The following is a 25794-nucleotide window of genomic DNA, read 5'->3' on the forward strand; positions in this document are numbered from 1 at the left end:
ATAAATCTATTATTGGCGATCACTTGAATTATAATCAAATTAACCCTAAACAAGATTATTAACTATCTTATTAAGCGTGATTACAAGTACAAATTCCCTTTAAATATGCATAAAAGGCGTGATCAAGCAATAAAAATAAATATCAAGCAACATAATAATAATCATTAAAATTATAGCAATTATAAAAATAATAATATTCATAATTAAACTAATCATGTTAAAGCATAATAATAGCAAGATCCTAGGCATGATACTAACAAGATTAATAACAAACCCTAGCATGTCACTAACCAATAAAAATCATATATTTAACCCTAATATGATACTAACAATCATAAATATTAGGAAGAACATAGGAAGCATCATACTTTTAATCATACTTAATATTAAATTTACCCTAGACATGATACTAGAAATCAAAATGATAACCCAAGCATGATTTCTACATAATAACATCAATAAAGATCATTAAAGTACTTACTTTGATGCCTCGTACCTCTTTCTAATAACAAAATACACACGTTAGTAACTTCAAGGAAAATAATAAACAAAACAGCAATTAAATTAAATAATTGAAAGAGAGATTTGGGACCAAACCCTCAGATATTAAACCTTTCACGTCTAGGGCGATAGCAACTTCGAATATGGCTAGGTGTTTCTAGATCTAATGAATGCGGAATTTTGTATTTGAGAAAAGCTAGTTTAGAAAAAGAGAGAGAGAGAGAGTAATAAGGGAAATCTTGATGAGAGTTGGTGAATGATTATTGAAAACTGGTTAAAACTAGTTCTCGAAAATAGAGTTTTTAATACGTTATTTATAAAGAAAATCAGCCAAAAAGATAAAATATCAAAAGTGAGTATGGCGCAGATAAAACTAAATTAGCGCCAATGCTAGCAATTGGCGCCAGGCGCCAACATTAGCGCCAATGCTAGCGCCAGGCGCTACAGCTGGCGTTTGGCGCTGATTCAGAAAATCACGCGTTTTCTTAAAATCAGATAAAAATTGCCGTACAGGAGGATAAAATCGTATTTTCCTGAAAAATGCTCTTTGATTTTTAATTAAAACGATGAAAGTCAACAAAAGTCAATTTATCAATGCTAATTGAATTAGGAATGAAAAGAACATTCTAGAAGAATCTAGAAGACTAAAACCATTTCTAATTGCATTAGGAATGATAAATCATATTAGGCTCTCCCCTAGATCATTGGGCTACATATAAGGCTCAAACCGAGCCCAGTTTAGTAAATTGGCCATAATTTTCTCAATATTCATCGGAATTGGCCTTATAATATATCGTTGGAAAGCTCTTGTCAAGCCCCATCCAACTACACTACGATTGGAACCATATCATGGACCAACCAAACTGGATTGGCTGTTTTCTTAAAATAAGTTTTCAAAAACAGAGAGAAGAGAAAAGAAATTAAAACTATCCGCAACACCTTTCCACACTTTCGCTTCATTCGATTATGATTCGACGCGAAAGGTACTCATCACCGGGTTTGTTTTTGGGGAGACACAAATGAGTGTCTACATGTAGCAATTCAAGGAAACGCGGAAAGTGAGTAATTAATCACTTAATTACTCTTATTATTTTATTAGTAGTATAATGATTAGGTTTATTTATATTTTATTTGACTAGCTAACAATTTATTGTTGGAATTGCTTCCAACATTAATGTTTATTCTATTATATTTTTTTATGATCACCATATTGCATGTTTAAGGTAATATATATAATTGAAAATCACGCCTAGTAAGATAATTTGGACAACTGGTTTAGGTTCCTTTTTAATCTTGTTGTTTAATTAAGTGATCACAAATATTTTAGAATTATGTGTCGCGCTAATATTCAACCAATTTAGCATAATAATAGTTTGGAGCGAATTGAATATTTATTTGCATGCCTTTGAGATTGCAGGAATTACTTTTTACTATAAGAATCGAGTAGAGGCCAATACGGGCGAATGCAACTCCATGACTCACTTCGTACTATCATCTCCTATCCTCTTTTTGTGGTTCCGAACCATATAGAGTTAGTAATCTCATGGATTATATATGGGGTGTAACCTTCACGGGTCAATCATTGTTGCCTATCGTGGTTGCCTTTTATGATCCGTGAACGGTTTATAAGTTCTTTAAAAACTTGTTGGCGGCTCTCTACTTTATTTGTCCCTAACCGTATACGTCAATTCCCACTTCCTATGAGTGTCAAGCATATTCACACATGCTTAACGTAGGCGCACTTCAAACGACGCCTACACCCCTATAACCACAAATTACACAAAAAAATATTTTTTTATAGCAAGTTAAATTTAATAATACAAGAAGTATATAAATATTTTTTTTCCAATATATATCAAAATTGGATCTACGAGTTGGATGTAAACTAGATCCGGATGTCAAAAAATGATCCAGATCCATATCCAAACCTATCCTATAAAACGAATCTAAATACACCAATCACGCCTAGAGATGTAAATTCGAGCATTTAAGTCAGGTTTGGTGGGGTCAAATTAGGTCTCGGTTCAAATCAGGATCATGTTATGTTGGCTCAATTTAGCCTCAGATCATGTTTAGGTTTGGGTTTGGTCAATTTCGGTTCGGGTTATTCCAGATCATTCACCCTTTTCGAGTGTAGGTCGGGTTCAGTTCAAGTCAAATTGAAATTAAGTTCAATTTCAGCCTTGAGTTGTGTTAATTCAGGTTTGCACATAAATAGTACATTTGGGTTCGAGTTAGGGTTGTGTCAAATAGTTATTTGGTCGGATAATTTTAAAGTTAGATCATTCTTGGTTTTGGTTCAAGTTCAATTCAAATAATTATAGATGTGGTCAAGTTAAATCAATAAAATTATGCCCTACGTAATTTGATCAAACATTATCAAGATGTCAAACCTATATACGAAGTAATAGAGAACAAAAGGTATATAAGCTGAACATAATTGTACTAAGTTGTTAAGGATTGAGTGTTTACAGAATTATATTGTACCAATATATCAGTTGAATAAAAAGTATATAAAATTTTATCAAGCCTTCCATGACTTGGGTCAATAACAGGTTGTGTCGAGTTATAACTGTTTTCAGCTGCTAATTGAGTCTATACTAGTTCGGGTGCGGATTGTTGTCGGGTCGTATCAAATCGGTTACTATCGGATCTTAAAGTATTAGACTAAATCGGTTGTCGATTAACATTAGGTTGAGTCCTGGTCAGGTTACAGGTCACTAGTTTGACCCTATTGTTTGGGTACATGTCAGGTTCCCGATTCAGGTCAGGTTCTCGAGTCGTGTCAATGTTTTACAGCTCTAATCACGCTACTTTCATTAAAACTTTAAACAGGTTGCTAGGCACACACCAAATTCATAGTACACCTAATGCATCTAACCTGTCAGTCAAAAGTAAACCCAACATGAAACACAATTTACATAACTGTCTTAACTAAGGTCTTTGTAATATGCAAACATTACAAAGCCATTAAATCGGTAGGATAAGAACGATTGCAACCTAAATACAATAGTACACTGGGCTGTTGGCTTAAGATATTACCCGACTAAAAATACACTGACCCTTTCTTTTAAACAATAGCAACATAGTCAAACAATCTATAAGAAAGGATTAAGGAAATACAATTTGGTTACATTCTGTACAAATTAAACCCCTATGCTGCTAGTTCTGTCCTAAGGGTTCCAACAGAGCTTCAAAAATTAGGCCCTGCACAAGAGGAGGCATCATAATAATTCAACCATATTTAACTTTTTCAAATTTTTTTTCTGAATTATACACAATCGGGATTGGGGAAACTTGTTCGTTCATTCAAATAGGCGATAATTGTGACTTGACACAAGTCTTATCTTTCAATTTACAAGTACACCACCCTAACAAAACCAGATGGCACTTGTAGGACTTCTTCCCCACAAGAGGGAGCCCTTTAGAGAAAACAATATAGAACCCTCCTGATTTCATGCATGTCATCCCTCTCATAATGATGCAACCAACCACACAGCTATGCATCTTAGTCAACCACATTTCTCCTAGCTCTTGACTGATTCTGATGTTATCCAGCTATTATTTTCCTCATCACGAAGATTGAATTCAGTGACGGGAAATGGAATAGATTGGTGAGCAAAACCCATCAACATCCCCCGTTGGTGATCATCAGTGTGAGGAAGACTTGCACGTAGGAGTTCCACAGGCATCTCCCTGCGAATGGCCCTTGCTGCTTCTGATCTCGAATATTCAGAACTTGACTGTGCTCGATTCAAAATAGATTGCATTATAGTGTCATACTTACTAACACAGTACTTTGTTAGCAGAGTAAAGAATGTTGCAAAAGAAGCTTTCCAGAAATTATAATGGGGGACATTGCAGCTGCCAGGGGTTTGTTGATTAGGAATGGTTAACACAGTAGCTCGTTCAAGCAAAGACTTCAAGATTACAGAAGCAAGATCTCCAGTAGGACTTCCTAGTGGGCGGAGTGGCGGCTGCTCTGGAGAACAAACAACAGCAGCAAGACATGAACTCAGACCACGAAGATCCATGCCACTGACACAAGTTGAAACTGCCTTTGCAAGATCTACAGTAGCCATAGCAGCACCAGATTCAGTTGGAAGACCACCAAACAGAAACCTTAAATGGCGAAAAACAGCCATGCAAACAATTCGAGCCAACTCGCTTGCAGGGCCAGGGCTGATTGTAAGAAGTTCAAGATACATAACTAGAAGCTTCCAGCCCTTTGGCAGGGAAACAAGCCGCATGAACACAATATCATCCCCTGGACTGACTGTATGCCCCCCACTTCCAAGAGGATCAACAAGCTGAAGGGATGCAGCTAAAGCTTCTAGCAGCACCTGTCGTTTACGCCTAAGCTGAGACCCTCCATCTTGGGGTGGACTACATTGCAGAAAACGATCAACATCATGTACATCGAGAAGAAGAGTAAAAGCATCCTCCACAGTGATTCTAGCAGCAAACATTGGTTCTTGTTCAAGTGACTTGCGTTCCGTGCTACCATCGCTGCATCCTGATGAAGGGGGTTCAATTTCAAGAAGAGGTCGAGGCCTACGAATGGATGACAAGGCAAGCCTTCTTAAGGTATCAAAGGATTGATGGCCATGTTGATCTGAGCCACTATTACGAACACGTGATGGCAGATCCCGCAAATGAAGGGGAGCAAAGTGATGTTTCAGCCTCGCACTCGATGATTTTTTAGCGGCACAAGCCTGGTGATAATAATCATCTATATATGGGTCATTGCTGTGAGAAGTATGCTGCATCTTCAATATACTATCTATCTCCTCAGCAGTCATATACTTAGATCTGAACTGAACACAATCATTCTTCTGGCTAGCAGACTCGGATGCTTGCTGACTAAATCGATGATGCTTACCACGCATTGATTTCGGCCTTTGATCCCTTGTCTCAGAAATAGAATATGCTGAGTCGTACTTTTTTAAAATATGAGACGGCACCGATGAATGCCCACCAATGAGCTGGGACTGCATTAATGAAAATTGTGCCAATGATGGTAAAGACTGACGAAGTCCTTGTTGCAGCTGTCTCCGTGGTGACATCAATGCTGAAGTATGAAGCAACCCATTCTGATGAGTAAATTGTTGTTGCAATACATTATTGAGAATCCTAGAATGATCCCCATGCAATAAACCGGCATGGTTGCTCCACTGGCTTCTTGTCTGGTTATTAATTGCATGGCCAGGTATAAGACCTGACAAGTTTCCACCGTATTGAAGTCCATGGGCATTAGAAATCCCAGAAAAATGACAACTAGAATCAGACATATGTGACAGGTTTGAAGCTGAGAGAGTTAGATCAGGACCAGAATTCAGAGATGGGACATTTACAGGAAGTGAATGGCGATGAGACAAAGGTTGTTGAGCTCTGTCTCCCGGTGGAGGAAATGAGGTAAAAGATGACTTGGGAGTTGAAATTGTATCGCTTGAATAGTGTTGCTGGAGATACTGCTGTTGTTGTAGTTGCTGCTCTGGGTAAGACAATGCTCTGTACAAGGGTTTATATTCCCCAGGATGATTCGACAAGCAATGAGGCTGAGATGACCACCTTTTACTTTCCAACGCATTGTCTACATCTGACACAGTATGATCCAACCAGCCTTCCCTTGACCAATCTGCGACAGATGAACCTGAAATAATGGGATATCACAAAAATGATGTGAGTTTATGGACAGCAAGTAATTGGTAATAATGTAATTTCAAGTTAAAACACAAAGAGATCTAAGATTGCTGGATGCAAAACCAAAGAATTCTAAAGCTGGCCTCAAACGCATAAGGTGAAGAATTATACTTCTCATCAATTGTGTTTTTGTTTCAAAAGGTGTGGTCAGTAGGAACTTATGACAACTAAGCAGAAGTGTAAGAGAGTGCACACATACACCCTTGTTGCATTAGTTTAAGTTATACACTTGTACTCAGATCTTATCTTGCATATGGTACATTTAATACATGTCAAAAGAGAATTATCCAAAATTGTTAAGAAATGACACTACATGATTCCCTTCATTAATTTAAAAAACAAATGTAACATCGATTAACCTTCTACAAAATCCACAGTAGAAACGTCCATTATAACATTTATATCTAACAAAAGGGAAACAAAATACTTCTATCGTGTAAAGTGTAGCTCATAGGTTCACCTAAGTCCAGCTTCCCCAGAAGTTTAAAACCCCTTGGGATTAAATTTGGCATTCCCCTTTAAGATCAACTACCCACTGCACCAAAAACACTTCATAGACTTGATATGAGAAAATTACCACTTAAAGCCATTCCACAAAGACTCCATATAGAATAATTAATCTAGAGTTTGATGAAAGAATCCTTATCTCTGGAAAGTGAAGAATTAATTGACAAGGACCCAAAGTTCAAGCCTTGTTCTCCACCAATTTATTGATCAAATAAGGAAAAAATTGAGGGAAAAAAAAAAACGCCCTTAGACCCTGTTGTCATAAATAACTTTTTACCAATCAACACTACTGAATTCTGAGATACATATAAACAAATGAGACCAGGTAAGCATGAGAGTTAATCATAAAAATAAATAAACAAACGAATCTAGTTGAATTTAGAGAAGAAGAAGAAAAAACAAAACCACCCTAGAACTCAAGGAGTACAAATAGAGATAAGTTCTAACAAAAACAGTACAGCAAAAGAATTATGCATGTATCCATCAAGGGGCTAAAAACCTTTTAAATAATTTTTAAATCAAAAGAAAGATTTTTTTAAATCAGAAAAAAAAAAAAAAAAAAAAAAAAAAAAAAAAAAAAAAACCAAAATCAAGCAAAAGAATGGGAGGTGAGAAACAGGGAGTTCAAACAAAGAAAATATTAAGACATACTGACATAGGAATGGCCAATGGAGAATTTAAAATTTAAAAAAAAATTAAAAATAAATAAATAAAATTATGTACTGCCTCCATTTCACGTTATATGTGCAACAAAGGACTCTATACAAATTTCTAGGGAATGATTAAATTAAGTCACCCCACCACTAACACAAACACCCAACAGAGCACCCACTTGTAATCCACCCTAGCCACCGAACGAAACCACCATAACAACGAACCCACCACAACCCCACCACCATCACCATCCACCTTTTACCCACCCCGGCCCCATCTCGACCCCATAAACACTATCCCAACCATCAATAACCAAATCAACCCTCCTCGAAACCTCACTCCACCATCTCGAAATCATTGTATCCACCCCAAAACGCCAAACCCACCCTCTCCAAATAGTCGTACTCACGTTTAAACAACCACCAATCCACCCAAAAAAATCCAACACCATAACCAACAATCCTAAAACTATGAACAAAAAGGATAAAATGACCAATTATTACCTTCTCCTCATCAATTAGGGCTTTATGTGCTCAAATTTGACTATCAAACTCAAGATCTAGGGTTTTCATAGCAAAATTGATCCTAAATCCTTCAAACTTGAGCTTTAGTGGCAATGATGAAATGAAAAGAGAAAGAATATAAAAAGGGGAGGTGACAGCAAGGAAAAGGAGGAAACGCCGGTGACTTCCGACGATGGTGGTGATCGAGATCTGGAGAGAGATGAAGAGAGAGTGGGGATCGATGGTGGTAGTGGTGGTTGCCCTGGCTAGAGGAGATGGAGAGATGAAATTTGAGGGTGAAAAGGATGAATTTAATTAGTTTAGGGTTGAATTAGGTGAGTCATTAGCTTAAATTAAGTTATTAATAACTTAATAATATTTTATTTAATGTGATAATTGAAGGATATGTTAGTAATTTCACTTTAAAAAGTTTATTATAAAAATGGAAAGTTTTAGTTCATTACACATAGTGTGTAGCAACCATTTTTGGCAATTGTTGCACATAATATGAACGGAGGTAGTTAATCAAGATCTTATATCAAGTTCATAGAAGATGAATTTATACATGCATACAAATTAAGTCAAAACACTTTGTATAAATTCATAAAAATACAAAACAACTTGGGATAAATCAAGTACACACCCTAGAACTAAGATACTCTCATTGCATCTCATAAGAAACTCCTTTTTACTTTTAAATAGTAGAAATCTTACAAATTTATATGATATTAGACTTACTTTCTCTTGACAAAGATCCAGATCCTCTATCACCAATAACCCCAGGATTCCTTGGCCCTGTGACGACTCTATTCAGCTGTTGACATAATAATTTTTTGTTAGGAGAAATAATCACATAAATAGTAAATTGCTTATAAACCTACGCAGACGCTAAACAAAAAGAGGTTGATAAGAAAAAGTAAGGATTTTGCTAGTGTTACCAATAACAAAGTGCCCATCACAAAAGAAAACCAGCAAAAGTCAGTATAAGGACTTAACGAGCACCAACTACTGAATTTAAAGATCCCATAGTTATTATAAGCCAAACTAGGTACTCAGGTAGTAGATACACCATGTCAGTGAATAAAAAGGTGAGCCCACAACATAAAATCCAAACCAGGACAAAATAAACAGTAAAAAAAAATGAGAGCTTGGAAAGCTGCCTCTTTAGCTATAGTCTTATCAACAGCTAAACGTGATTATATAAGGAAAAGCAAACAGCTTAGTTTCAAAATGTGTCACAGTGATACACACCATGGCACTGTTCTTGGGGCCTAGGAACAATACACAAGGCACGGCACACCTATGGTAGGTGAGACGCACTTTATTTATAATAAAAACTAATTAATTTCTATTAAATAAGTCTATAAAGAACTCTGAGAAAAGGTGGAAGGGCTATGTGACTGGATTGCTAGGATTTTGGGGATATAGGGTTCCCTCTCCTCCAATATTAAAGGTAATCTAACCGTTGTAAAGTCACGTAGTGTTCTTATTTAAGAAGTATATTACACACCAGCTATTGAAGCCGTACAACATAAGGCACAAAAAGCATACAGCCTAGAAATAAAGTGCATAAGCACGCATCCTTTGAAGGTCTTTTGGCATAAGTGCACTTTACTAAAATAAGGCAGGCAGAGATGAAACATTCAGGAACGTTTGTAACGACTGAATGACTGATTTAGGGGTAGGGGCAGTACGGAGATGACAGTATACATCTGTTTTCAGCAACTTAACAGAATAAGTTATATAGTTTTCAAGATTAGAAAGTTGAAAAAGGGAAGTGTTATCTATTCCCTTCGTCCCACTAAGATTGCCCACTTGACCTATTTCGGTAAAAGAGGCAATCTTAGTGGTACGGACGGAGAGAATATATAGAAAAGGTCATCTAGAGAGAAGATAAGAAGCAAAGATTTGTTGAGAAAAATCTATTATGCTTTGATTGATGAAATTATAGTAGATACCAAAGAAATTCCACTAAGATGATGCATATAACAATAAGAATGTTCTGGAAAATTTTTGGATCTGAGCTTAACCCAATTCAGAGAACAGAACGGGCGTACAGAAGGTGGTGGAGAGCCCACACCTAAATGCAATAGGAGATCAATTAACCTTCCCACAGCAAGCAGCAAAGACACCTAGGTCCATCTGCAAGCAACTAAAACCTATGATCCAGGAAAGGTGAAACTCATAAAACTAAACCAGCCTATTGGTTTCGAGTGATTTTTTAGATGAAGACTACAACAGTCACATGTCAGCATTGTAGGTGGCATATTCCTCAGCGAAGATGGCAGAACCGACTTGGCACCACTGAAGTACGGTGATGGAGTTAGAGATGGTAATCTTGAGCTTTTGAGGATGTTAGACTGGATAGTGGGCGTGGTATAGGTGAACCAACCACAGTAGTATTAAAGTTTGCAGTGTACAAATTTGGTGGTGGTCCGGGCAGGATTGCTGGCGAACAAAAAAAAGATGTAATTAGGGAAGGTGGAGTACCGCATGGCTGCAAGTGATTTCACCATAGATTTTACAGGTTTCTTTACTGAAAAAGAAAGGTCTGAAGGCTGAACTGCTTGTGATGGATTAATAAGGTGGAACAGAGGGCTTCACAGAGGGCAGATCTGGTGCATGGTGAGCTCAAAACTTTCAGAGAAAAAATTGGTGATGATCCATACTTCTTTAACAAAGAAAGATCTGCTGGAGCTTGCAGCAGAATGTTCCAGACATGAGATACAGATAAGCTTCGCAGAATCGTTCTTTGAGTTGTCGGGGACTTGGGGGCACATCAGTAAATGCTTAGGTGTGATAACTCAACTATGAATCAAGCAATGGACAAAGGCAAATTTGGTTTAGGATCTTATATAATGTAATCAAGTCCTACTTTTCTCTGGGCTTATCAAGTGAAGGTTCACTTCGCCATCAGTTTTCAAACACAGCAAATCAAACAGCTATCATATCAGCCTAGCCATTTTTTCATTAAACCAGCAATCTATCAGTTACCTCCTTATTTCTCCAGCCCAGAGACTAATAACCCAATCACAACTGATGGGTTTGGTCCCACATTTGTCTATTCTTTTCCTAAGCCCAATCTCTCAATCCACTTCATAAACCCCCTTTTTAAAAACTTTGACTCACCACTCCCTACTACAAGACCCATTCCCACCAACTTTTCCAACCACACAGGTCCCAGCACCAAATCCAACTTATTCCAGACATACCCCATAGAAAATCCCATAACTGCTTCTCCATAACCTAGACAGTGGTGAAAACTCTAAACTTCAGTAATGGGGAGTTTCACGACAAGATAAAGCAGTGTCTTAGGTTCATGTGTAGCCACAAATGGGACACAGATCATCGTTGCTGTCACCAGAAATTGATTGCTAATTATTATCCACCTTGCGGACAAGACAGAAGTTTTGGCAGACAATAGTGTAGCTCACAAATCCACAGGCAAGGGTGGTATAAGGAGGCAGGTAATAGTGTAACTCGCCAATTTACAGGTAAGGGCGCAATGAAGAATGATAATATATCTCTGTAATGGGCTTTGGGGAATAAGTTGAGAGGTAGTCATAAAATATTATAATACTTTAATTAGCTTTTAGTAGGGAGTGTGAGGGTGTCTAGCCACTCGAAGGATGAGGTTGTAATTTCTCCGAAAATTCTCTTCTTCAACCTCATTTATACTATCTGATTTTCCAGTCTAAAACAGGATCCTAATATAGTAGTAGAATTATATAAACCACAAGCATAAGCAATAAAGAAACTGAAAGTTTTCCTTTAAAGATCAAAAATTAACATGAAAGATTCTACTTTTAATTTATGAACATAATGGATAAGATGACAATATTCAAGTCAACCACCAATGAATCAAATGTAGATTCTTTTATCAGCATTAAAGAATAACAAAGCCCATAAGACCTTAGCATCCGTCGGGGAAAATTTACTTTGTAATATTTCAAGGGACCAATTTTGACATTCCTAGTCAATATCATTGAATTTTAAGCAAATGTTGACTATCAATATCATACCTACTCACATAAATGCAATCAAGCATGAAAAGGAACACTTGCTGCAGATGGAAAACATCTTTCTCCCCCCCCCCCCCCCCCCCCTCACACTTTCAACGATCAGCAGGCAGTCAAGAATTTAGTGATTGTTCTCACATAAGTATATTCTTTTTACACTTTGAACCTATTAACACATTACCCTACTAAAATCGACTTATTTGCAAGAAGCAGAAGAAATAATAAACTCACAAATAGAAGATTACAATGCTCAGACTCGTCAACCTACTCCATCAGCTGCTGTGTCAACACAACTCAGACCGGATGCAGACACAGAATACAGGTCAGACATGAGAGAAAATGGACACAGCAGTCAATAACTCTAGATCTACAATTTTGCCTGATAATTATCAAAACAAGAGCCAAAACTTTGTGGCTTTTTAGCAAAAAAGAAAAAGACAGACAAACATACAAACATTCCTAAGTTCTTCACTGTCTAAAGGAAGCCTGGTCTTCTATGATTTCTTTGCTATTGCAGGATAGATTCCAGTACACTACCACCAAGTAGTCTTTTTGGCTTTCGCCCTTCCTATATTAAAAAAATGGGTGTTTGCAAATTACCACCACTTATTTTTTCACAGCTGTGATGACACACACCAAACAAAAATGGAACCCCACCTTAACCCCTACAACTTGGGCCCTGTAGATACCTTCAATTTATTGTTCAAAGATCAAGCTTACTTAGTGAAAATTGAGAACAGGATGAAGAATAGTCTTTTGGCTCAATTTATAATCCCTTCCAAACCAAATCCATAACATCCCTATATCCCATTTAAAAGATCGCATATCCATGCAAATAGGTTCTTAAATCACTGAAAAAAAATTTGTTGGCGACTCCCTAGTTGTCAGAATTGGATGCCCCTTTCCTATGCTAATCGCATTCAAGTGTGTACCAGGAAACATTCAAATATTTTCCATGGAGCGCAAAAAATCCATGCTTACAGGCCTTTCTCTACCCAATGTTTCCTGATCTCAATTTCTTATCTCAGTTATCAACTCCCCTCCTCCCATCCACTTGGCATCCTAGGCGTAGAGACTAGAGACAAAATTTTCTGGAAGATGATAAACACTAAAAATGATGATAGGGTTGGATATTGACTTACCAGCAAGTATCAAACCAATATTCTATGTTTTTGTAATCTCTGACATGTCTTAGTAAATATAAAATAGTAAAAGCAATTTATTTTATTAAAAAAAATATATAATGGCAAATATTTCTGCCAAACAAATATCATCCAAGATAGAACAGCATCAACATCACTTGAAGCTTACCTTCAAAAATGTGGTTTCCAGATCATCGACGTCTGACAAAGATCCTAGATTGGCATCTTGCCCCTGAAACAAAGTAAAAGTACATCAAAGGTCATATCTAATAAACGCAAGCGATCAATCATCCTTTACACTTTTGCTTTAGGAAATGAGAATGCTATTAGCAAGGAGGAGCATAAGTGAAAAATTTGAAAATTGATTGCCCAAGAGAAGAAACCAAAATACTACGTAGTTCCATCCACACCTATAAGGATTATATGAAAGCAACACTCCCAACAATTAGCAAACAAAACTAGTTTACGAGAATCCACTCTTTCAAACTTTGTAAATACTTGTGAACCATTCCTAAAGAAGAATTCCACATATTTTAAACCATGGTTAAAAAAAACTTGTAACCCCTTCCTAAAGAAGTATTTCACAAAATATAAACCATTATTACATGAAATTTAATTTTTATTAAGTTCAATGTGCATGACAATTAACTTCAATTCACAACATACAGAAACTCTAGGTGAAAGAAGATGATCCAATCTTTATATATTCCTTAAAGTTGACTAGACCACACAAAAATTAAGGTTATCCCAATTTAACTTATGGATATTAAAGAATATGCCAAATAATATATTCAGCCAATTAAGCTAAGAAGATGAAGCTACAAATAAAACCTGCCAACAGCACGATCTAGATTGGAAAATCAATGAGAATTAAACAGTACATATATAATTCAAAACAAGAGAATAAAAGAAGACTTGTATCAGCCAAAAACTAAACTCCCGAAAAAAAGGAAAGCAGGAATGCATGTAACACACTCATTTATACAGAGACCATACATTTAACTTCAAAGCAAAAGACCAAATTTTGTCAATAAATTTGCAAAATACGTGAGATATAAGGTGGATGACCTGCTTTAATCACAAAGGGTAAAGAATAAGCAACATGATATGAGAAGAGAGCTAGAACATAATCATCATGAATCTTTACAGAGTTATATGTTGGCAAGTTGTAAGACAAGGAAAAGCAGTATACAGGATACTAATTAAGAAAAAAAAATTGGAGCAAAGGTCACCAATTAAACTTTGTGAGACCTGGCAATTGTAAGGTGACAAATTGCAAGATAAATGTAAAGGGAGGAGAGGAGGAGTCAGACAGCAATAGCTACAAAGTGTTGGTAACTTCAGATTAGACGACATGGAAAAATAAATAAATAATAACTTGCTTGCTTCCCTAAAGGCCAAATATTTAAACCAAACTACACAGCCAAAAGTGCAATTATACATCATCGATCACAAAAATCAGCATGAAAACACATAATAAATTTTTTTAAAAAAAAATGTATGAAGAGGTAATTCAGCAATGAAACTAGTGAGGACATAGTGACAAAATAATTGGACTCCCTACTAAATTTATTCATTTTTCAAAATCTCAAAGAAGAGTTGTATACAATTCAATATCGATATCTTTCAAAGAAGAGTTGTATACAATTCAATATCGATATCTTTGGCGAATAGTTTCCATGAAAATGATAATAAGCAGAAAAGGCAGATATGAACATAAAGCAAATATCTCCCTGCGTTTTTTAATAGTTGTCTGACTTACTAAATTAATGCATTTAGCAATTTCAGAAAGACATGTTATACAAATCAACACTGTTATCTTTGGCAAACAATTTCTATGAAGATGATAACAAGCAGAAAAGACAGATCTGAACATGAAGCAAAAGTCTCACTTTGATATAAACTATTTTATCATTTCATTGGAATTATAACTTCCCAAGCATTGTACCTTCCTATAGGTATTTAATTTCCCATATGCAACCAAACAAAGTCTTACTATTGATGTATTATAGTTCAAAATTGTACTAGAGCAACGTGTTCGGCCAGAGTGGAACAACAAATAAAAATTAGAGAAAGTAGAACATAGAGTATAATGACATAAAAGCGACTCAAGGGTACTAAATTAACACTACGTGAACTCACAATCCTTAAATCTATTCTACACAACATCATGCATAGTTCAATCTGTTTTCTATGCCAGCACCATCTCCAACATTTTCAGCAAGAGCACATAAATTCCCATTCACAAGTTTCGATTATGGAATGAAAGAACAGGGTAACAATTCAAGGGGTGATTATATTTTATTTTATTTTTAATTGGTTCCACACTTCCACTCCAAGGGAAAAAATATATATATATAATAAAAACTAACTACATCAACTAATTCAGTAGGGAAGAAAAAATGAAGAGGGCATACATTAAATCCGTACTAAAGAATAGGCCTTTGAAATGAACAATACCAATGAATTCAATAAAACTAGCAGGTACATACCTCATCTTTATCAAACAAGTGATATTCATCGGTATGCAACGGATGTTGTGATAGGTCACTTCGATCATCTTCAAGGCCCCCCAACTCAACCTCCTCGGCAACATTTTGACCAAAAAACTCATATTGAGAAGCATCAAAACGTGAAATATCTGCAGCGTCAAATAAAAATAATTAGCTATCAACAAAAAACAGTGACCCAAATCACCTTATTGCTAGCGTACAGTGACTAATAAATCAGTTTTAAACTTTTCAAATAGATTTCCTCACATCAATTCCACTTAGAAAGAAGGGAGTTTTCACTACCTGTGATAGTAGAATTGAAGTACTATCAAATGAATTCATTTCATTAACAGATATAAGTCTCTAACAAATCATTGAATGAATTGATATACTTGTCATTTTTGCACAGTCAGAATACTAAGAAATGGGCATTAGATTAACCGTTATCTTAACAATAGCTGGCTGACAAGGCCAGAAAGTGAAATCCAACAAAGCCTCCATAGGGGTTTTATGGATGCCAAAAAAATCTCACCTTCTATAGAATAAGATTCCGAACCTGTACCCCCAATAGCTCCTGGATTTCGGGTATCACTCACTGCCTGTTGAGACAAGAATTAACAATGTTACAAGCCAGAAAAAAGAATAGTAAGTATTCGATATGGTCACTACAGCATGTGTGGATCAACTAGCCACAAGCCCACAAACAAAAAGACACAGTAACTGTTTACAACGTTGGTATACAAAATAATGAACTGCAAGAATATGATGCATAATGCACACAAAAACCTATAGCAAATAAAGATTTGAGCACTACTTAAGCAATCACTTACCTAATGAGTGATGATATGGGAGGTAGGCAATTGTCTTATGTAATGAAGAGCTGAACATATTATGGAAGTGGGTCCTATTAGAGGTGTCAATTCGGATAACCGGATGGAGTTTGGATCGGGTCTATTCGGGTCAGGTCTGTTCGGGTCGGATATGTTCGGATCAAAATTATCCTTTTAACTCGGATCGGGACAAATTCGGGTCGGGTCAAATTCGGGTCATGGTCTATCGAGACCAGGTCGGATACAGGTCGGGTCAACTTCAAATCGATTCACTTTCGGTTCGGATATATTTGGATCGGGTTTAGCCGGGTAACTTCGGGTCGGATGAATTTGGGTCGGGTTGAATTTGGGTCGGGTTGATTTCGGTTCGGATGATTTCGGTTCGGTCAAGTTTGATTCGGTCAATTTCGGTTCAATTCCTTTTTGTGTTTGGCTGGATTTTGGTCAAGTTGACCAAATTCATATCCAAATAAGGTTATTTTTAAACTAGAGATATTGTTTAGTTTTTACCTTATTATTGAGTCAATACGATTATTAATTACAAAGCACGAAGTTTTAGTTTTCTCATTTGATCAAGTTATGTGTAATTTTTATCTTTGAGGAAAATTGAGATTGAATAATTATCGATGACTTATCATACCTATATAAGTGAGAAGTGAGACCGAGCTAGTGATATATTGACGAATAATAGTTACATATGGTGATATATACAAAAAAGTATGTCATTTTTTTTAGGTTATTACAAGTTTACAACTCTTCATCAATTGTACAATCATATGAGGCTATGAATTCTGTACTATTAGTTTAGTTTATTACTGATTCAATTTTTTAAAGATATTTGTTAGAGTTGTTAGAAATTACTTTATTACTAATTAATTATGATCGGGTTAAATTCGGATCGGGTAAAAATCAAATCGAGTTAAAATCGGATCGGGTTAATATCAGTTCGGGTCAAATCAAATCGGATTAGGTTGGTTATTTTTCGGGTCAATTCGGATCGGGTTGAGCTCGGGTCGGGTCAAATCGGTTTGGTTTGAGTTCAGGTCGGGTCAAATCGGATTCGCGTTGAGTTCAGGTCGGGTCAAATCAGATTCGGGTTGAGTTCAGGTCGGGTCAAATCGGTGCCGGGTTAAGTTCAGATCGGGTCAAGTTCGGATTCGGGTTGAGTTCAGTTCTACAGATCGGGTTTGAGTCTTGAATTTCTTGGATCAAATCGGATCGGTTACAGTTCGAAACGGATAATTTTTTTCGGGTCGGTTCGGTTTTGACACCTCTGGGACCTATGGTGGGTTTCAAGCGTTCTATCAAGGATACTTGGGTGGTCAAGTCTTAGGTTCAACATTTTAAGACTCAAATAACTTCTATTTTGTTGCTAAAAATTAATTCCTTAGACTGCAGGGGAGCGTTCAGTAAGTTAAAATGTCAAATCATTTTGGAGATTAAGAGCAATCTTGAAGTAGGAACATCAATGATCAATCGACATGCGGTAGCAGCAAGAGCACAACTACTGACTACTAGGGAATTGCTCTTAAGGAGGAGCAGAAGCATGCATGAGTGAACAAACCATGCAACAGTGCAAGCTGTAAGGGTCCTAAAATGTTGTAAGAATTAACTTGACCCCTTTTTAATGATGACTAGGATCCTCTAAAGGTAGGGTTTCATGATTTAGTCCCCTAAGGAGCATCCGTAAGAAAATAGTTTTGCCTATCATTATGATTAAAATGAAAATAACATAATATGTTCCATGATTCCATCTTCTCGTGCATCATTGTGAAAATACCAATGTATGTAGTACTACTGTTTCTAAATTTAGTTTGAAGAACTTACATGGTATTTTAAACACCTTGTGGTAGAGGAAGTCTGATATAATTTGGATTATGAATCTAGATTTATATATAGCAGCCATAAATTTCAAAAACTAAGAAAAAAGTACTTTTTAATAATTCAAGAATAAACTGGAAATTTAAAACTCACTACAACACAAATTTTAAATTAGGATTTTTTTTTTTTTTTGTGTGTGTATGTGTATCTTAAGTTTGGGTAAATTTTTTAATTCATTCTTTATACCAATGATTTTAGTTCCTAACCAAAAATAATCTTTCAGTTTTTCCACATTAATATACATAGACAATATGCATGAAAACATGTGGATACAGTTGAATTGAAGAACACTTAGCTAAGGACATTTTATACATCAAAATGCCACAAAAGTCTACAACCAAATTACGAGAAATGTCGGGCTTCTTCTCACATGGCAAAGTCGTAAATAAATACATTTTTTACTATTCATCGGCAAAACTGCTACTTAAGCCCTAAAACCACTATTTCAAGAAGAGGTTTTGCTTGTAATTTTAAAATTTTAAACTCTCAAGAAACAAAATTTGTTTCTCATTTTGAGAAACTAGCAGTACGTTGCACAGGGACGCCATTTGGCCAGTGTCACTCGTCCTCGAGACGTTATGAGGACGGATACGCCTCAGAGACGTCTTCGGACGCGTCGCCTTTTCGGGGACGTGTTGACTTTTTGGGGACGTTTCTGAGGCACGCGTGAGGTTCAACGCTATCCCCAAGGGCAATGTTGGGCATTTTAAATGTTAATAACATAAAATAAAATAAAAAATACCAGTATAATCGACCCTTTTCCCCAATTCACACTTCCAAAATCAGAAGTTAGGGTTCCCAATTTTCACTCTCTCTCGGCGGCTCACTCTCTCTCCACGACAAGGCTAACAGCGGCGGCGGTGGAGAGGCTAACGGCTCACCTTCTGTTTCTCACTCTCTTTTGTTTCTCTTTGAGGCAAGTTCCAGCTTTTGGTTTTTTTTTTTTTTGGGGTTGAAGGGAAGGTAAATACTTTTCATTTATTTGTGACAATTTAACTTTTTTTTTTTTTTTGTTGCACTGCCGGTGACTAGTGAGTATGATGAGTTAAGGATCTAATCCTAATGCTAGTGGTAGTGGGTCAATATCTAATTCTTCCTCAACGACTCATATTAATGTTCTTCCTTTGTGGAAATATGTTACTAAATTGGATAAAAAAGGGTACAGTAGGAGGGAATTGGAATTTTAGGTGCAATTTTTGTGGTGAATGTAGGAATAGATTTTATTCTAGAGTAAGATCTCATTTATTTGGTAATGGAATTTCTATTTGTAAGAAAGTGACCTAACAAGATAAACTTCAAATGACTAGAGAAGAAGAGTATGAAAAAAGGAAGAGAGAGTCAGGACCTAAAGAAGTTCCTTTGCCATCTCGATCTCAATCTTATCAAGGAGATTCCTCTAAGAAAAGGAGAGCTGATGTGAACTCCAATCCCATTTTGAAAGCGTATGACATTTCTTCTAGGGAGAAACTAGAGGAAGAGATTGCAAGAATGTTTTGTACCGGTGGTTTGCCATTTAATCTTGCTAGATATCCACATTATTTTAGATCTTATAGTATGGCTGCTAATATGAATTTACCGTGTTACACTAAATTGCGTACCACCTTGATTGTCAAAGACAAAGCCTATTGTGAGAGGTTGTTACAACCAATTCAAGCAACCGGGAAAGATGAAGGGGTTACAATTGTGAGTGACGGTTGGAGTGATCCAACTAGAAAACCTCTAATTAACTTCATGGCATCTTCTGGAAAGGGTCCTGTGTTCCTTAAAACTGTTCACTGTTTTGGACAAATAAAGGATAAGTTCTTCATTTCTGAGTTGATGAAGGAAGTAAATGAGAGTGTGGGTTCTCAAAATGTAGTACAAGTAATAACAATGCAGCTAATTATAAGGAAGCTAATAGTAAGGGAGCAGGAGAATTAATTGAGAACATGTACCCTCACATTTATTGGACCCCATGTGTGCACACCCTTAATCTTGCTTTAAAGAATATGTGTGCGGCAAAGAATACTGAGTCTAATGTGGAAACATATGAGTTGTGTAATTGGATCACAGAAGTTCATGGACATGCCACACTAGTAAAGAATTTCATCATGAACCATAACATGAGATTGACAATCTTCAATCGATTTACTCCTCTTAAATTGCTTTCGGTTGCGGATACTCGCTTTGCCTCTATTATTGTTATGTTAAAGAGGTTTAAGTTACTCAAAAGAGCTCTTCAAACTATGGTGATTAGTGAAGAATGGAGTTTTGATAGGGAAGATGACCCGGGGAAGGCAAGCTTTGCAAAGGAAAAGATTTTGAATGATGACCGGTGGGATCAATTAGAATACATCCTTGACTTCACAAGACCTATATATGACATGATTCGTGCTTGTGACACTGATAAGCCGACCCTTCACTTGGTGTACGAGATGTGGGATTCTATGATAGAGAAAGTGAAAACTGAGATTTACAAGAAAGAATAGCTGGGTGAAAATGAGAGTTGCCCTTTTTGGGATGTGGTGTATGACATCTTAATAACTCGTTGGACAAAGAGCTACACTCCTCTTCATTGTCTTGCCCACTCATTGAATACAAGGTATTATTTTTTTAGCTTACTTTTTTTCTAAGAATAAATTATTGTTTTCGTGTAATTGTAAATTTGTAATGCTGCCTTATGTTTAACTCTTACAAAAGTTACTATAGTAATGATTGGCTTCTTGAGGATCCTTCTAGAGTTGCTCCTCATAGAGATGCCGAGATTTCTCGTGAAAGAATGAAGTGTTTTAGGAGAATATTTCCTAATGAGGATGACCAAGATAAAATCTATGATGAGTATGCAAAGTTCTTACTCATGATGGGTTCATTTGAATACCCAATTTCTCTTTCAAAGCGAAGCACCGGAGATCCTTTGATTTGGTGGGCTAACTTTGGTGCTGAAACTCCTCTTCTTCAATCTTTAGCTTTCAAGTTACTTGGACAACCATCTTCTTCCTTTTGTTGTGAACAAAATTGGAGCACTTACTCATTCATTCACTTACTTAGGAGGAATAGGTTGAATCACCAGAGATCCTTTGACTTGGTGGGCTAACTTTGGTGCTGATGCTCCTCTTCTTCAACCTTTGGCTTTCAAGTTACTTGGACAACCATCTTCTTCATCTTGTTGTGAACGAAATTAGAGCACTTACTCGTTCATTCAATCACTTAGGAAGAATAGGTTGAATCCAAGTCGTGTTGAAGATTTGGTTTATATCCACAACAACCTTCTCCTTATACCTAAAAATTCCGATCAATATCAAGATGAGAAGACCAAATTGTGGGATGTTGGTGGTGATGCTTTTGATTCAATGGATGATGTAGGATTCTTAGAGTTTGCTGACCTTTCCCTTGATGAGCCGGAACTGGAGAACGTGTTGATTGACGACAATGCTTGATTTTCTTAATTTAAATGTTATGTTGAACATTGGACTAAATTGTTAGTATTATCAATTTATTTTGTTGCATTAAAATTTTTACAATGCTCCTTTTTTTTAATATTTAAATTTACATTTTAAAAAATCGCCGTCCCCAAAGCAGTCCCCGTACCCTGGAAATTTTAGATTTGCGGTTTTCCATCCCCGTCCCCGTATATGCCCCCGTAACCGTATCGGTGCAACCTAGCTGGGCAGCCTCCCAAATTACAAGTAACAACAATAAAGCAAGTAACAACAATAAAGCAAGTAACACTATGTGACACAATACTGAGATGCCAATTCAAACAATTCACCAGATAACAAAAGGCAATTGCACATTGATACTAAGCGTAATGGCATATTTGGGTATAAGAATAAGTACAATCTCTATTTTACTAGTGTAACTATCAAGCACACAAATTCCCAGCATGTAGGGTTTCGCCCTACCAAATACCCTAGTAAAAACGTATACTAATTGTTTCATCAAGTTGAAACGCCAAACACCGCAGATAATTGAAAAGTTTCAAAAACCCAAAAACCCAAGGAAAAAAAAAGCATAAAAAGCAAACCAGATGCTCCCGAGAACACCCAACAGCTACTAATCCCAACTCACGCTCCCTCTCTCTATCTCTCGCTCCCCGCCATTCAATACAGCTCATGAGATCTAGGGTTTTGTCCATTAAGCCCTAGATCTGTAAATTCACAGCAGCAATTGAAAAGAAAGGGAAATTGGGGGAAAAGGAAACTAAATTAGGGTTTAATTGGAATTCGAGAGGCCCGAGCTTCATCGAGTAGCCGGCAATGGCGAAAGGGGAGACCAAAACACACAATAGCATGAAAAGATCACAAGCCCCCAAATTGTAATTACTCCACAAATGAAACTACAATCAGTAAAGATCCCACAATAGTGTTGAAATTTATTGTCTAAAATCATCAAATCTTATTCACCATATACATAAAAGCAACACGAAAACTGGAAAAAAAAAACAGAAGCCGACAATTGAAAAAACCCTAAATTGATTGAAAAATACGAAAACCCATAAACATAGTGAAGAAACAAAGAATCAAAATCGAAAAATTAATCGAGTAAAAACCTGAGAAGCTGCAAGAAGAGTAGGATGGAAAAGAGACTGTTGTTGCATCAAAGCTTGCTGCTGCGGCTTCATCATCTAGTTGTGCATTCCTCAATAAAAAAATTGGAGGAAATTTTGATTGATATTCAAGTTAGAAAGGGTTTCGACTTTAGATGAAGACCTCTGAAGAAATTGGGAAGAAAGAGAAAGAGAGAGATACGAAAGAAAAGGAAGCTTCAAAGAGAAGGAATTAAAGTGGGTCTAAATTGCTGGCAAGTGGGGGACTGTTAGAGAAAGAAAATGCGGTATAAAATAATCTGTTTTTTTCACTTTTCTACGTTGTGCCCTAACATATACGAGTATCGCTCTCTACATTGTAACCCTAATATATTTTTCGTTTCCATATGACAATCTTGTTGTTATCCTGCCGTTAAAAAGTTCCGTTAGAGGGACTCACTCTCCATTATTAGTATTTTTTATCGATTTTCGCGATGAAAAATATTCCGTCAAGGGTTTCGGGGCTATTTTGGCATTTAAGGATCCAAATTGAGCTCAAATTTGGCAAAAAAATAACGTAAATGTCTCATTTTTCTTATTAAGAAATGTCTCGATTTACGTGTTCCCATTTTAACACACAAAACGAGGCATTTACGTTATTTTTTTGCCAAATCTGAGCTCAATTTAATTTCCTAAGGTCCAAAATAGCCCTCGAAACCTTTGACGGAATAATTTTCAACGCGCAAATCGATAAAAAAAATATTAATAATGGAGAGTGGGCCCCACTAATGGAATTTTTTAACGGCAAGGTTACCATATGGAAACAAAAAATATATTGGGGTTACAGTGTAGAAAGTGATATATGTTTGGGCACAACGTAGAAAAAGTGAAAAAAAAAAAAAAAAAAAAAAAAAAAAAAAAAAAAACAGGGTTACTATATAGAAAAACCCTATTATTTTTATTTTTTGACTAGTTTTGTGCCCTGTGTAACGGCCGGGTTTTTTATTGAATTTAACATAAATTTATAATCTATATGTTAAAATTTTAAATATCTCATTGATATAAAATTAATTAGGAATTGATGTATTTTTTTGACGATTTTTTATCTAATAGGTATGTAATGACTAATAATTATGTTGGTGAAAATGTTTGCTTTCATACATTAAAAAAAATTAAAAAAAATTAGCAAAAAATAAACTAAATAAAATAAATGTTTAAAGCACGTTGTATTGACCCGAACCCAAAACTATGGGCAAGGGTTGAACATTTCTTGACTCGTAACCTGAAGTGACCCAATCCAAGATGCTTCATGACCCAACCCTAATTGACAGGTATCCAATCTATTGGATTGTGAAGTATATAATTTTAACCGATTAGTATATATTATAAATGAATGTTTTATGCTTTGAACTATTTCCTTAGCTCCAAAATGTATTATGATATAAAAAAAATAAATTTATATGATAGGTTTTTAGAATTATAATCTAATAATTTTTTTGAATAAAATTATAATTCAAGTTGTACATCTGAAATATTAGTATATTTGATCGATAATAAAACTATAAACTAACAACTTTATCCTAAAATTCTATCCAAATAGAATTCTAAACTAACTTTTTTATCTTATAAAGTCTATTTAAATCTATCTAATGTTGCACGACACTTAGCGATAAGTTAAAATGCTAAGTGTCGCAATGTCGTGACCTGGCTAAAAGTTTAGCTTTATATATTAGTTATATGATTTTTTATCATATACTCTCACAACATACCAAAGAAATTTTTGAAATCTAATACTACCTCGTTTTATAAAATCAACAACAAACTTGGTTGCACATTTCCCAACACAAAATTTTTTTAAGCAAAAATTAGTAAAAAAAAAAAAAGGGGGTATGTGATTAATTGGATAAAAGAGAAAGTAAACACCCCCACCCACCTTGTAACCCCAACGAGGAGAAAATTAGGTCGTTGACTAATCCTCCCTAAGCCAAACAAAATTTATATCACTTAACAAACCTAAATACAAGTATAGATGTAAGTCAAGGGTCGAACCCAAAAGAACGGTTATGTTCAAGTATTTCTAATCAATGCCTAATCTAGGTCGAAGTCAAAGGTAAAGAGGCAACACTAAACAACTACTAAACAAAGAATCAAAAAAATGAAACACTAGGGAATTGGAATCAACAAGTAATCATGACAATTGCAACAACTTGGGAAGAACATGTCAATCAATGGTTGTGAAAACTAATAATAAGAGTTATCAATTTGAATCAAAGAATTATCTCCTAATCGTTAAGCTAGTGGTCTCTACGAATAACAAACTAAGAGAATCACAATCCAAACCAATCGACAATTGCAGTTCCTAAATCAATGGGTCGTGTCATTAGAAATCACAATATAATCTATCATAATTCTCAAGGCATAATCAAATTACACACATGCAAATTTACATTAATCACTTTAATCTCAACAATCAATCAACATAATTCCCGAATAATCATAATTAACCAATCATACAAGTTTCACCCAATCCCTAGCAAAACAGCTACTCAAGAATCATTATCAAATCAACAAGCAACTATAGAAACAAGAATCAACAAAATATGAAGAACAATTACACTAATCAAGAACCAAACATAAAAAAAATCAAACAAACAAGAAATTAAACAAAGCAATAAAATGAGATAGAGTTAGACTACCCTAAAACTAGAGAGAAAAACTCTCAACTAAGCTAAACTTATTATCAAAATTATGTCTAAAACATGTTCCAAAAAACGGGTTAAAAATAGGTATTTATAAGAGGTGCGGAAACGAAATCAAGCTAAGCGAAATAAAAAACGGGGAGGAGCGATCGCGCGGGTAGGTGTGCGCACCCACGCAACTGGGAAGTGTGCCTACGCTCGTGGGTTGCGCGCCCACGCTCTTCTGGGTTTCTTTAACGCTTCGTGCGTTTGCTAATTAGACTTCATGTGCGCTCTCACAAGGTCTTCAAGATAGTCACTAAACATGGAAGATTTAAATGGACTTGACGGTGAGTTCAACACCGAGATTTCATGAGAGC

General features: G+C 35.9%; 1 protein-coding gene across 1 annotated transcript; it reads right to left on the bottom strand.

Annotated features, from left to right (window-relative positions):
- Window positions 1–3548: 3548 nt before the first annotated feature.
- On the bottom strand, window positions 3549–23007 carry LOC110724965. Its single transcript, XM_021904446.1, has 6 exons — window positions 22761–23007; window positions 16054–16120; window positions 15522–15670; window positions 13199–13261; window positions 8607–8682; window positions 3549–6154 (listed from the first exon to the last, which is right to left on the bottom strand). Exons 1-6 carry the CDS (start codon window positions 22833–22835, stop codon window positions 4029–4031), a joined length of 2556 nt encoding a protein of 851 aa, XP_021760138.1. The 5' UTR covers window positions 22836–23007; the 3' UTR covers window positions 3549–4028.
- Window positions 23008–25794: the final 2787 nt, after the last annotated feature.

The sequence above is a fragment of the Chenopodium quinoa genome, unplaced genomic scaffold (genome assembly GCF_001683475.1).
Source record: "Chenopodium quinoa cultivar QQ74 unplaced genomic scaffold, ASM168347v1, whole genome shotgun sequence".
NCBI lineage: Eukaryota > Viridiplantae > Streptophyta > Magnoliopsida > Caryophyllales > Amaranthaceae > Chenopodium > Chenopodium quinoa.

Bases quoted from the DNA above. Each gene is read 5' to 3' on its own strand.
- LOC110724965 (XM_021904446.1), bottom strand. From the start codon at position 22,835: ATGATGAAGCCGCAGCAGCAAGCTTTGATGCAACAACAGTCTCTTTTC. The intron at 8,683-13,198 runs GTAAGCTTCAAG...TTATGTCAACAG, and splicing joins TGGAAACCACATTTTTGAAG to CTGAATAGAGTCGTCACAGG. The intron at 6,155-8,606 runs GTAAGTCTAATA...CCATTATTTCAG, and splicing joins TGGATCTTTGTCAAGAGAAA to GTTCATCTGTCGCAGATTGG.